This window comes from Arvicola amphibius, chromosome 10 (assembly GCF_903992535.2).
Source record: "Arvicola amphibius chromosome 10, mArvAmp1.2, whole genome shotgun sequence".
In the NCBI taxonomy this organism is placed as follows: Eukaryota; Metazoa; Chordata; class Mammalia; order Rodentia; family Cricetidae; genus Arvicola; species Arvicola amphibius.
In genome coordinates, this window is record NC_052056.1 from 722,200 (window position 1) to 734,783 (window position 12,584).

Here is a 12,584-nt window from a genome sequence, read left to right on the forward strand (position 1 = left end):
ATGAGAACCTACTGTTGGGGACTGTTAAGGTGTGTTACTTTTGTTTATGTTGCATTTGTTTGACTCTGTGAAGCTGTGGTGCTTTGTGGTCTAGAATACCTGATGGTCTAATAAAGATATGAATAGCCAATATCAAGGTAGGAGACATGATAGGTAGGGCTGGCAGGCAGAGACAATATATAGAAGGAGAAATGTGGGAGGGAGAAGTAGCCAGAGGAGGAGGAGGAGGACATCAGGGGTCAGTCATCTAGCTACACAGCAGTCCTGAGAGTAAAAATAAGATTTACAGAAGTCAGAGAATGGGAAAAGCCCAGAGGCATAAAGGTAGACTGGAGAATATAAGCTAAGAAAAGCTGACAAGAAACAAGCAGAGCTAAGGCCAGACCTTCATACCTAAGAATAAACCTCTGTGTGATTTCTTTTGGAAGCTGGGTGGCACCCCCCCGAAAAGGTAAGAAGAGTAAAAACCAGCATACCATGATAACCTACTCTTGTGTTTTTAACTGAGTCATTGCTAGAGAGACCTTCAGCCCTTGCTGGTAAGAATGTGTAACACTGTAGCCTGATTTTATATTCCTAAGGACAAAGGACATTCCATAAAACTATGAAGACATTTCTCTCCCTCCCTCCTTCCTTCTCAGTATCAGGGCTTGAACTCAGGGCTTTCTGGGTGCTAGGCAAGCACTATACTATTGAACTACACTCCCAACCCCAAGAAATTTTGTAACTTGCGATTTTTATTATTGCTCAATAGAGCCTTAATTAGCGGTCTTTTTTTTAATCTCAGAAGGGGGTTATTCAATGCTCTCACAATGCATTCTACACTCATCAGTACCTACTCTGGCAATGTGGGGCCCCTGTGAGAGTTTTCTCGCCCAGGTAGGATGCCACTGCATACTTATCTCAGAATCTAGCAATGTCCATAGCGAGCAATGAGCAGAGAACAGCAAGCCCAGCCAGCTCTGGACACTTGTGAATACAAACGATCTAATTCCCACCCCACCAAAGAAGACCATGCAGAGAGACTCCAGTGAAGTAGGTGGAGCTGCACAGGGGGCTCCTTTTACAGACACCAATGTGACCATAACTGCTCAGCTAAAGTGAGGGCTGATTGTGCTTCTACTGGTTATAATTACAAAACCTATGGGTAAAAATCCATGTTGGCTGTGTGCTCTACTCTGATGTGTGGGGGCACACCATGTGCTCCAGTTTAGACCATCCTCAGTTGATCTCACACAAATATCCATTTGCAAATGGTGGTGTGTGCGCCTGGGCCTTCCTTTCCTAAATGGATGACTTAGCATTCTCTTTCTGGCTATTGCTGGGATACAAATACAACTGAAGGCTTGGTCAAGAAACACACAAGCCCTGACAGGGATTTGAACTTATGGTCTAGCCTTCACCTACCATCTTCTCTGTAAGAGTAACTATTGGGAAAATTATAGGGCGCAGCTAAATTTAGAAATAGAGGACATCTGGCTAAAACATTGGACACAAAATCCAAAGGAAGCATGGGGGTTGTGAGGAAAAATCCCTGCCCTTCATGGTTGACACTGTAAGTGCTCACCCACCCCACCCCTCATGAACTCTTCACTCATGAGCTTTGTAGATGTACAGGTGTCACAAGGACTATTAACTTGGTTTTCAAAATCTTTAGCAACATGGCTACTGCTTCAGTTCACTCTCTGACCCAATGTGCTTGACCAGACTATAATGCAGATGCCTGGGTTCTCCATGCTGACTCTGAATAAGACTGGTACTTCTGCACCCTGAGATCCATGAGACCAACTCCTGCAGAAAGACCAGGGACACTGTAGACAGGGCTCAGATACAAAGCTTACCACAACAGGAGGGAGGCTCTACCCACGCAAGCTCGTCTCTCGATATGTCTCTGATGGAAGCCATCCCTGGAAGAACGTGGTCATGGTCTGATGGCTTTAGAGTGGCTGGGTGGCCCAATAGGGCTGGCTGTCATGGAACTGTCCAGCTTCAATTGTCAGGAACCCTTCCTGTGTACACAGTCCCCAAAAGTAACTTGACCAAGTCAGTGTAGCCTGAGTAACTTTTCCTTGCCCAGTGAATTCCCCAGCACATAGCCTTGAACCTGCAGCCTCAGGCGTGGGTCCCCACTCCTGAAAACTCTGACATTTCTGGAAGAGACATCTTCTAAACAAATAAATTGCCCTATGTTGAATGTCATTGGCTCAGAGGAGCTTCCTTTGGAAATTACTAAAATGTAGGTCACACTGAAAGACCAGAGTAAAATGGATTGCCCACACTGTCTGGGGATATCCCGGCTCTCTAGCCATTGAGGAACTGCAGACTGAGGGGAGGCACGCCTCTTCATGGTTCCCTCAGGCCTTGTCTCCGAAGAGTCTAGACTTTATCAACTCGCAGGAATCCTTGACTCTTTGCTGATGGAACTGACCAATCTGTATTTGGTTTAGGCAACACGCAGGCTACTGGCCTCCCACATACTTTCTTTGTCAAGGCTGACTTCAATGCCTCAATGTTCTTGAAATTGGGGATGGGGGTTGTAGTGTCATGAAGTGAGACAGCTCAGACCGAGTAGGCTCATTTGAGGGTGAAAGAAAGCTAATGCCTAGAACTGAAGCACATTTCCCAAAAGCATTAACCCTGATTATTCTGTGAGCTTATTTTGATCACATCATGACACTCTTATACCCCTCTCAAACTGCTTCGCAGTCTAATTGAGAAACTGCTCCAAGTTCAGGTCTGTATTTCTTAAAAGTTACTGGAGGTGTACATAATCATTTATGTGGACTTTTCCTGACAGTAAAAACTAGTTTTGTGTAGTATGGTGTTCAGTTGTTTTTCCTTAGAAAATAGTGGAGATTTTTTCCCCCTGGTGGATGTGCCAATAATCAATTTTAGTAAGTTCATGCAAAAGAAAACACACTGGGATGCTGTCCAGCTATTTGGTTTCTACTAATAAAGATAAGATCTTTGAAATTCAATTATCCTTGGCTGTGGAACAGATTTCTGGGCAATGATCTATTCCCAGGGAGGAAGTTGGAACTCAAAACCCAAACAGGCATAGCTATTTCACCAGGTAAGAAAGTGGTAAAATCAATTTAGCAAATCCCCGTTCTTAATTAAATCATTAAGTAGTCCCTCCTCTCCTCTAAAATGAGAGAATGGAATCTGCTTTAGAAAATAACTTCCTCAAATCTCCATGGGGTCCTTACAGCTGCTTTCTGGAAATTACTTGACTTCCATAATTTTCTGACCCAAGTGTAGCTCCAACTCAAACCTCTGGGTTTCAGCACCAGTTGGATAAATTCTTTCCCAAATACTCAAAAGTAGGGTGTTCCCGGGAGGAACATAACCCATGGTCATGTGCAGCACACCCATCTCTTTAAGTCCAGGCACTTCTTTCTGACTCAAAAAGACACAAGAAAATGCAATTCATACCAAGAGACTGGACACAGATCATAGATTCTTGCTTTGTTTTAAAAATAATTTCAGTTGCCTGAAGGAGAACTCACTATGTAGATCAAGCTGGCCTTGAACTCACAGAGATTGACAGAGATCAGACTTCATGCTAGGATCAAAGGGGTGCACCACCACCCCAGATAATTCCAGACTTCTAGATAATTTATCAGGAAGAAAGCATCAGCTTACTTAAAATAATTGTTTATATCAAAACAAAGCCTGGTTTCTCATCAGAGCTGGCAGGTTTATGACAAACTGAAGCAAAGTTGCATCTTGCAGGTGGGAGGCATCCCCATCTAACAGTGTTTCCTCGTCCTATTTGAAAAAAAACTGAGACCCTCAAAAGGGTGCTACTTCAATTTCTGTTCAAGGCAAACCTTCCTAAAAGTCTGCCAAGTGAATTTTCAATTTGCAGAACCTGAGATGGTGGGCGTCACCACAGTTTTGAATTCAAAAGCAGAACATGCCAGGAAAATGTCCCAAATTCAACCATCTATTTCATTCTGGTTGCTAAGTTATGCTTTTATAACTTAAGAATACCCATCAAGCCGGGCGGCGGTGGCGCATGCCTTTAATCCCAGCACTCGGGAGGCAGAGGCAGGCGGATCTCTGAGTTCGAGGCCAGCCTGGTCTACAAGAGCTAGCTCCAGGACAGGCTCTAAAGCTGCAGAGAAACCCTGTCTCGAAAAACCAAAAAAAAAAAAAAAAAAAAAAAAAAAGAATACCCATCAAAATGTCACATCCAGTGGGATCTGAGGTACAAAGGTAGACACATTTGATATGAAATACAGAAAATAGTAGTACTCTTCCCACCTGCCAGGACACCCTGCTTGTCAGCATCCTGTACTGTGATGTGGGTACCCACTAACCTGGTGTGGCAGAAACTTTCACACTTCAGAATCCTGACCTGTTACAAAGAACCAGACATCCCGAGTGTGAAAAAACTGAGCATCCCCCTTCTGTTTTAGGGACTGAGAGTCCTCACAGCACAGGGAACCTGGGCAGAGTCTGTGAGAACCTGGTTCATTTCCATGCAGACCTGCCTAGCAGACAGGAATCAATGGAAAAACCAACATGAAACCAGAATCCCACTTCTAGAGATTTCTAACCCTGTAATGCATTTCGGAATTACTTGTCCTCAGCCAGAGTAGGCCCGATACATCAGTGAGCATGTGAGAACACGGTGCTGTCCCTGCTTCTGCTTGATCTTTCTTCTGCCACAGCTCAATTCCTCTCACTCTGGCTACCGGGGAGTCTTCCAGTTCACTGCAACATGCTGGATGGGTCCTGCATATCCTTGGCATAGCCATGTATTTCTCAATATGGAGGTGACCGGGTGAGCAGCACAGATGGCTGAGATGTCCGTACAAGGTCTGTTGTCAACACCAAAGACACTCCTGCCGAAGGGAACGCTTAGTACTCTGGGAGGAATGTCTTCTATCCAACCTGTCCCAGAGGCAGCACCACGTGAACACTGAACTTGGCACAGGAATGTGGCTGGAAGCAAGATTCGCTCCGCATGCCAATTATGTCCCACCGTAAACAAGTGGCCACATGGAGTTAGAGGTTTCTCTTTGCTTTGACAAAGGCCTCAAATGGCAGTCAATACAGATACTGCTGATTCCCCCACTGCTAAGGCTTTAACTCCCCCAGAGGGAAGAACCACACCACACAGGTCACTGCCAGGCAGGTGCCTTCAAGTTGCTTTGGATGGCACACTAGGGCCCCAGGCATTTTACGAAGGGAAGTGCACGGCTTCAAAGGACTCAGAAAAGTGGAAAGGCTCCAAGTCACGAGTCTTCCTTCCCCGACAGCTGGTCAGAAGCACGGGCATCTGGCCATGTCTCCATTTCCCAGATCAGTAATTACCAACTTAGTTCCAGAGAAGATTTGGAGAAAAGAAACAATTACGGTGGCGGGGGGGGGAGGGGGGCGGAGAATGTTTTCCTCATTAAAACATGATTAATTAACTTCAAATCTGAGTAAGTGTATGTGACCGTGATCAGCTTGGAGACAGTGTCAAGAGTGGCAAGCAACCCAGCACCTGTTCTGCCTCACCGTTCGGGCCAGGGCAATGATGGGAATCAGGTGGCCTGTATCCCACCTAAGCCACACAAGAGACATCTTTACCTTCATGTGAAAGATACCACAGGCATTTCATCAGAACTCCATCCTACTCTAGATGGTCAGAAGACCTTCCCCTGGCAAGGACTTGTGTGGGGTGTGACCCGTGTGTCAATTCTCATTCTGTGTGGAGCCCAAGACCCACTCAAGGGCCTGTAGGCAGTCAGGCTTGGAAGAAGGCCGAGTGATTTTTCAGGCACAGGGCTAGAATATTGAAAGCCTTTCCATTTGTTCTAGACCAGGCAGTAGTCTGGCAAATACCCTTTAATATGATCAAAACCAAAGCTAGCAACTAAATGTACTCATTTTTCCTGAGGTTGAAGGAGAGATGATGACTAACCATGGATGGTCTATTTCAACTTGTTTGGGTTGTTTTTTGTTTTTGGAGGTACACTGGGCAGTTTGGCATAACCAGTCCCATAAAGCTGGAAGCCCAATGCACCGTTTTGGTTCACAATGAGGTGTTTTTATTATCATTCCCCGAAGTAGAAAAGATTTGGAAGCTTGGAAATCAAGAGTAATCAAGATACAGTGAGTCTGGAAGGCATTGAGATGCACAGCCGAGATTCCAGACAAATGGACAGAAAAATCGACTGGAGACATCCCTCTTGGAAGAGTGAGTTCAAGGCTGCTGGAGTTCAGATAAGGTTCTTCATTTCCAGCGGTGTCTGACCAGTGAGGACTCATCATTAACGACCTCAGGGTCACGGGGAGCATGTCGGCATCGCACTGGGAGCAGCAGGAGGAGAATCAGAACCAGGAGGATGGCTCCACACACACTCATCAGGGCATAGGACACAATCCACAAGATGGGCTCATTCAGAGCCTTTGCTGGGACACAGTTGCTGGCTATGTCTTCTGTGGAAAAGGGCCCGGAAATTTCCGACACTGTGGTCCCTGCGATCTCTGAGGAGACAGAAGAGGAGAAAGGTCACAGCTGTGAGTCAAGAAGCCCACACTGGCAGTGGCTGGTCACACTCAGGTCCCAGTGGCTTGGATATTGAGTAGGCACTTAGGGACAGCTCAGAGGCAGTGTGTCCTTTGGGGTTCAGGTTCCTTAGCAAGACGGAGAACTGTGCAGAAGTAAGCACAGCTGGTGCTCCCTAGGAATGCTAACTCTCTGGGTGAAAGCACATTGGCCAGCGCCTTGAGGTACCACCGGGGCTGTGGTGTTTGTCAGGAGTGAAGAGGAAGGAGGAATGGAATGCCTGCCATTCAAAAAGCTCAGCGAAAGCCGCCTGGGATGGTTGGGGGAGGGGTCTCTTGGCAAGGATAATTTGACACCATGTAACACTTAGACCAACCTAGTCTTTTTTGATAATTTGTTTGGTTTTCTTCCAACAAGGGTGTCACTCTACAGTCAGGCTGGGCTGAAACTTGCTATGTGGTTCAGGCTACCCTTGAACTTATGGTAGTTCTCCTACGTCAGCTTCCAGAGTGCTGGTGTTACAGGTAAACCACCACACCCAGCCCAACTCATTCTTAGTGGCTCCAAGACTTTCTTAGCCACACTGGCTTAGGAGGGTCCACTTCCTCCTTCCTGTCAGATCTGAGGGACCATGAACCAAAAATGACCAACTGGCAAACATGTGACTTGTGGTATAAATGGTGACATAGAGGTATAGAAAATCACAATGGCTTCTGCTCAAGACCTCGGTGTCAGAACACGGTCCGGGAATGAAGCTGTGTGAGGAGATTTCTGAGACCTTGTGAGAAACTGAGTCTTGTAACCTCTATTCCTCCCCAACAACGCGCTTTTGTGTCCCCTCCCACCCCGGCAGCTGTGAATAGGGGTGGGTTTACTGCAGGTTACCCATTATCCCACCCATTATTCAGAATGATATGTGACTGCAAATAGCCCTAAACTTATGGGACCTGCCCTTGTGTGCTGTGGGATAATGCTCTTGTACCCTGTAAAGATTTGTCACTCATATTGATTTAATAAAATGCTGACTGGCCAGTAGCCAGGCAGGAAGTAGAGGTGGGGTGACCAGACTAGGAAAATTCTGGGAAGAGGAAAGGCTCAGTGTGTAGTTGCCACAAGGATGCAGGGGAAAGCAAGATGAAAATGCTGCACTGTGAAAAGGTACCAAGCCAAGTGGCTAAATACAGATAAGAATTACAGACTAATTTAAGTTGTAAGAGCTAGTTAATAATAAGCCCAAGCTAGCAGGCCAAACAGTTTATAATTAATATAAGCCTCCGTGTATTTCTTTAGGACTGAACGGCTGCGGAACCAGGCGGGACAGAAACTTCCATCTATACTTGTGACTACACAGTTTGAACTCAAGTGAACTCTGCGCATGTGACCTCGCTTAATCCTCAGAATACCCTCAGCATATAAACTGATGCCCTGAATAAAGTTAGTTAATGCATGAGACTTTAGTCTTCTTCATTTTTAGGCTCCACTCTCCCAGGTTCACTCTGCCAAATAGAGCAACAACACCCTGGGAGAAGCTGGAAGGAATTCTGGAAGCAGGCGTAAGGGTGAGGCAAGGTAACTGGGACTATAGCATCCTAAGTTTTTACTTGGGGCCCAGGAAAGTGGGCTAGAAAATCCTCCTGACCACTCTCTCAGTTTTTGACCCAAGGACCAAGACTTCCAGTTTTGCCAAATATGAACTTTTTCACTCGAGGAAGAGAAGAAAACAGAGTCAAAATGACACTAAGATAATGGTCTTTAAAAGAACACCTTTCAAGGAGGAAGAAGTGACTTGGTTCCTTTGCAAAGGCCATACCCTTTCTGGCCTGTGTAGACTATATGATAACAGCTTTTTATTAAGCACCTGAGAAGAAAAACCAGTGAACATAGCTCCCTGACAACACCCAAGCATGGTGGGATGGAGCCTCAGCTGACCCACACCCTCAGGAGCCCACAGGGGGAGGGATGGAAGAGAGTGTCAGCACACAACACCCAGGGGCAAAGTCAACCCGCCACTTCCTTGTGAAAGTATCTCCCGGCATCCAGCCACATGGCTATCCTGGGTCACTCTCGGTTGGGCTACAGTGCCAGACTGGTGACTCAGTCCCTGATCTGGTAAGCGAAAGATGAAGCGTTTCCTGTGCAGTCCTTCATGGAGGAGCGCCAAGCTCTGCCCTCTAGTGTCCAAAGGCAAATGGCCCCACTCCACAGCAGGAAAGTCATGCATTTTACAACAGAAACCTTGCAAACAGAGGGAAGCAAAACAGTAGTAGATTCGCCAGTCAGAACAATCAATACTATTATTGTTGAGTGTAAACTTTTTCTATGATAAAAAGCATTATCATTAAATCTCAAGTCCAGCCATTGTGATGACTACACAAGAAGCTGTATTACAGACACGTCAATTGATGTTTAATTTTGATTTTCAACTATATTACTTCTGAGAGGGAGAACTATTAGGGACTGGAGATAGTAGGTCAGTGGTAGTAGGCTTGCTGAGCCTGCAGGAAGCCCTGGGTTCAATCCTTAGGACTGGGGAAGGGAAAGGGAAGGGAAAAGAAAAAAACTTTACTGGCCATTTTTTTTTTATATTTATTTATTATGTATACAATATTCTGTTTGCATGTATGCCTGCAGGCAGAAGAGGGCACCAGACCCCATTACAGATGGCTGTGAGCCACCATGTGGTTGCCGGGAATTGAACTCAGGACCTTTGGAAGAGCAGGCGGTGCTCTTAACCACTGAGCCATCTCTCCAGCCCCTTTACTGGCCATTTTTATTTTCACTCCTCTGTTTCACAGATTTATACAAATCTTTCAGAGAGTAAAACCTTTCTGATAGCAAAATCTTTCTTAGGCTGTGAATGCCTTTGCAAAGCGGGTCATTTTGTCTTTCTTCAAATTTACTTTGTAAATGAGATGTGTCAGCTAGTACACAGAAGAAAGGGAACCCGCTCAGTGCACAGATGGCTATGCAGCAACGCAGGAAAGCAATCCAAAACCCCTTGAAAACACTTTGGCTTCCAGCCAAGATGGGGGGGTCCCAGGGACTAGCTTGACCTCCCACTTTGAAACAAATGCAACACTGGATGAAAGGGTATAGGAGAGAAAAGATGAAAGACAAAGGAAGATTGCCCCAGAGTACCGCTTCCATCAGAAGCAGTAGGCAGAAGTCTGGGGAACAATGGCTGTAGGGTTTGCAGTGCAGGGTCACTCAGAGACCAAGTGCCTCCAGAGGGTTAAGGCCTCCTGGAACCTTCAGCAGGGAGTTCATCCAGCTCGTCATACCCAGGGGTCTTGCATCCACATTCAACCAACCACAGACCGTTTCAGAAGAATAATGGCACAGACTAAAAACATGCAGACTTTTTCTCATCATTACCTTGTGAACAACACAGTGTTCAGGAACACCAACTTATTTACACGGTGCTGAAACTGTGAGATATATGACTTCATCCAGAGATGATTGAGTGCAGGGTGGCACATGGGTTCTACAGAGACACTATGCCATGTCATAGAGGAACCTGACACTGTGTAAGGTGTGATGTCATCTAGATACGATGCTCATATTCTGTGGAAACACTGTGCCATATTACATAAGAGACTTGATACTGTGAGGTGTGACATCATCTAGAGATGTGATGTAGGAGTCCCCTCTGCATGCTGTGACTACCACTGGTGAATAAAGAAACTGCCTTGGCCTGTTGATAGGGCAGAACTTAGCTAGGTGAGTAAAACTATACTGAATGCTGGGAGAAAGGAGGCAGAGTCAGGGAGAAGCCATGGAATCACTGCCAGACAGACAAGCCGAAACTTTGCTTGTAAGCCACTGCCACATGGCGTTACACAGATTAACGGACATGTGTTAAATTAATATGTAAGAGTTAGCCAATAAGAAGCTAGAACTAATGGGCCAAGCTGTGATTTAGTTAATGCAGTTTCTGTGTGGTTATTTTGGGAGTCTGGGCAGCCAGGAAATGAACAAGTGGCTTCCTACAGCAGAGATGATGCAGGCACTGGACAGTGCTTGGAGTCTGTGGAGGCAGCGGTTGTCTTGCAGAAGGGGCTTGTGCATCCTTGGATCCTGGATTCCATGCCCAGCACTGCCTGAGCTTGTATGGTTGTACACATCTGTAACCCCGGCATTAGCAGAGGCAGGAAGTTGTAGGTCATCCTAGGCCGCATAGGGAGGTTGGAGTTAGCCTTCTCAAAAATAATAACAAACGATATTTTCTGAATGTTATTTTCTGGAATGGCCCTTGACTAGGTGTTTGTGCATTTTATTAGATACACTAATGGTGCCATGAAACTGACTTGATTTTGCTATGTTGGACTTATCACTGCAGGGAAGGGAGTGGACATGGGACCTGGGAGTGGACTCTGGCTTCAGATCCCCGTTCCTTGTTGGGAACTGTGCCATTTGGCTTAACAGCTCTGTCTCTCTGTGTTCTCAGTTAATTGCGTTGACTCTCACTTTTCTCATTCTGTAAAATGAGGGCATAACTACCCCTGAAAGTGGCATTGTTGGAAGAATAGGTAAGTTAGTAGATGTTGAATGTGTATACGGTGCCTGGGGTACATGTCAGTTCTAGCTTTACTTTAATTGTTTTTATGAATGTCTTGGGTTAAATTGTTAGTTGTGTAATTTCTCTCTTGTTCTCAGAAGGTCACGACCTGGTGGATAATGAAAGCCTGAGAAGACATATCATTTTACTAAGGATAATGATTATGCAATTCAGATCCCTTCCCCCCAGCAGGAGATAGATACAGAATGAAGCTAAGCGCCCTACCAAATGGAAGACCCATGACCAAGACATTCTGTGCAAATGCCTGCTTCACTTGCAAGAATACTCTGCAGTTAGAAGGTTCTGGATCCAAGGCCAGTCTTTGTTTCTCTCTTGCTTCCTCCCTTCTTTCTTTCTCCCTTCTTCCCTGCCCTTTCATTCCGTGTGTGTGTGTGTGTGTGTGTGTGTGTGTGTGTGTGTGTGTGAAGGTCAGAAGTCAATCTCAAGTGTCACTCATTCCTCAAGAACCCTCCACACCTTGTCTCTCACTGGGGTCTTTAGCTTACCAGTGTCACTGGGCTGACTGGCCACTACACCTCAGGAATTCTTCTGTCCTTCCCCCATTTTCCCAGAGCTGGGATTACGGGTGCACACCACCACCATATCTACTTTTTACATGGGTGCTGAGGATTGAACTCGGGTCCTCGCGCTTGTGTGGGAAGCACTTTCCTGGATGAGCCGTCCTCTAAGCCCCAGGGCCAAGCTTCTCTGTAGTAGGTGTGAAATGCACAGACTCTCCACAGGGCTCAGGGCTTTCATCAGCACAATGTGGAGCCAGAGGAGCGTGGCCCAGGGTTTTATGGTTCTCAGCTTTGGTGTCTTTGACAGTATTCTAACTAGATAAGCACAGGCATATCTCTGCGGCTCCTCTTCACACTACTCTCCCTATTTTTAAACATAAGCTGTACCAGATGATCCACTTTCAACCTGAAGCTAGAAAAATTTCATGGAATTACTGCCACAATCCACGATGTGTTTCAAGTTGTATGAGTTGCAATCTATATAGCTCTTGGGTGCTAAATGTCTCAGTCTATAAAAAGGGATGGATGGTATTTCAGAAGCCCTGGAGGCATTAAGACACCAGAGCCGTCAATTTAACCCTATCATTATTATCTGCTTAGCTGGCGATGTCTGGACAAGGCAACATGGAGGCATCTGAAGGGGCCCCTGTACCCAGAGCATCTGTCCAGAGATATGGCAAAGACGTGGAAGGGTAAGTTCCACATTGCCCCAAAGACTCACAGACTAGGTATAATTTGCATGGCTCTGCTTGAGATTCATACTGGGGTTCCCAGCAGGATGGGGGGTTGGAGTTGGCACAGACAGCAGAAGAAAGCTGTCTGGGGAAAGGCTCAGATGGCGAAGTGTTGGCTGTGCAGGCATAAGAACCTGAATTTCATTCCTAGAACCAAAGAAACAAAAAGACCCTGTGTGGCGGGCGCCTGCCGTTGGAATTGCAGTGCTGGGGAGAAGAGATGGGTGGATCCCTGGGGCTTGCTGCCAGTCCAGCCTACTTGG

At 46.1% G+C, this 12,584-nt stretch overlaps 1 protein-coding gene across 1 annotated transcript in view; it reads right to left on the reverse strand.

Moving 5' to 3' along the window:
* Positions 1-6,024: 6,024 nt before the first annotated feature.
* The window catches only part of Bace2 (beta-secretase 2), an 81,040-nt gene continuing 74,480 nt past the window's right edge, over positions 6,025-12,584 (reverse strand). Inside the window, exon 9 of the mRNA XM_038345661.1 lies at positions 6,025-6,486. Coding sequence (XP_038201589.1) covers positions 6,233-6,486 — 254 coding nt within the window. The 3' untranslated portion in view covers positions 6,025-6,232. The remainder of the gene's footprint in view (positions 6,487-12,584) is intronic.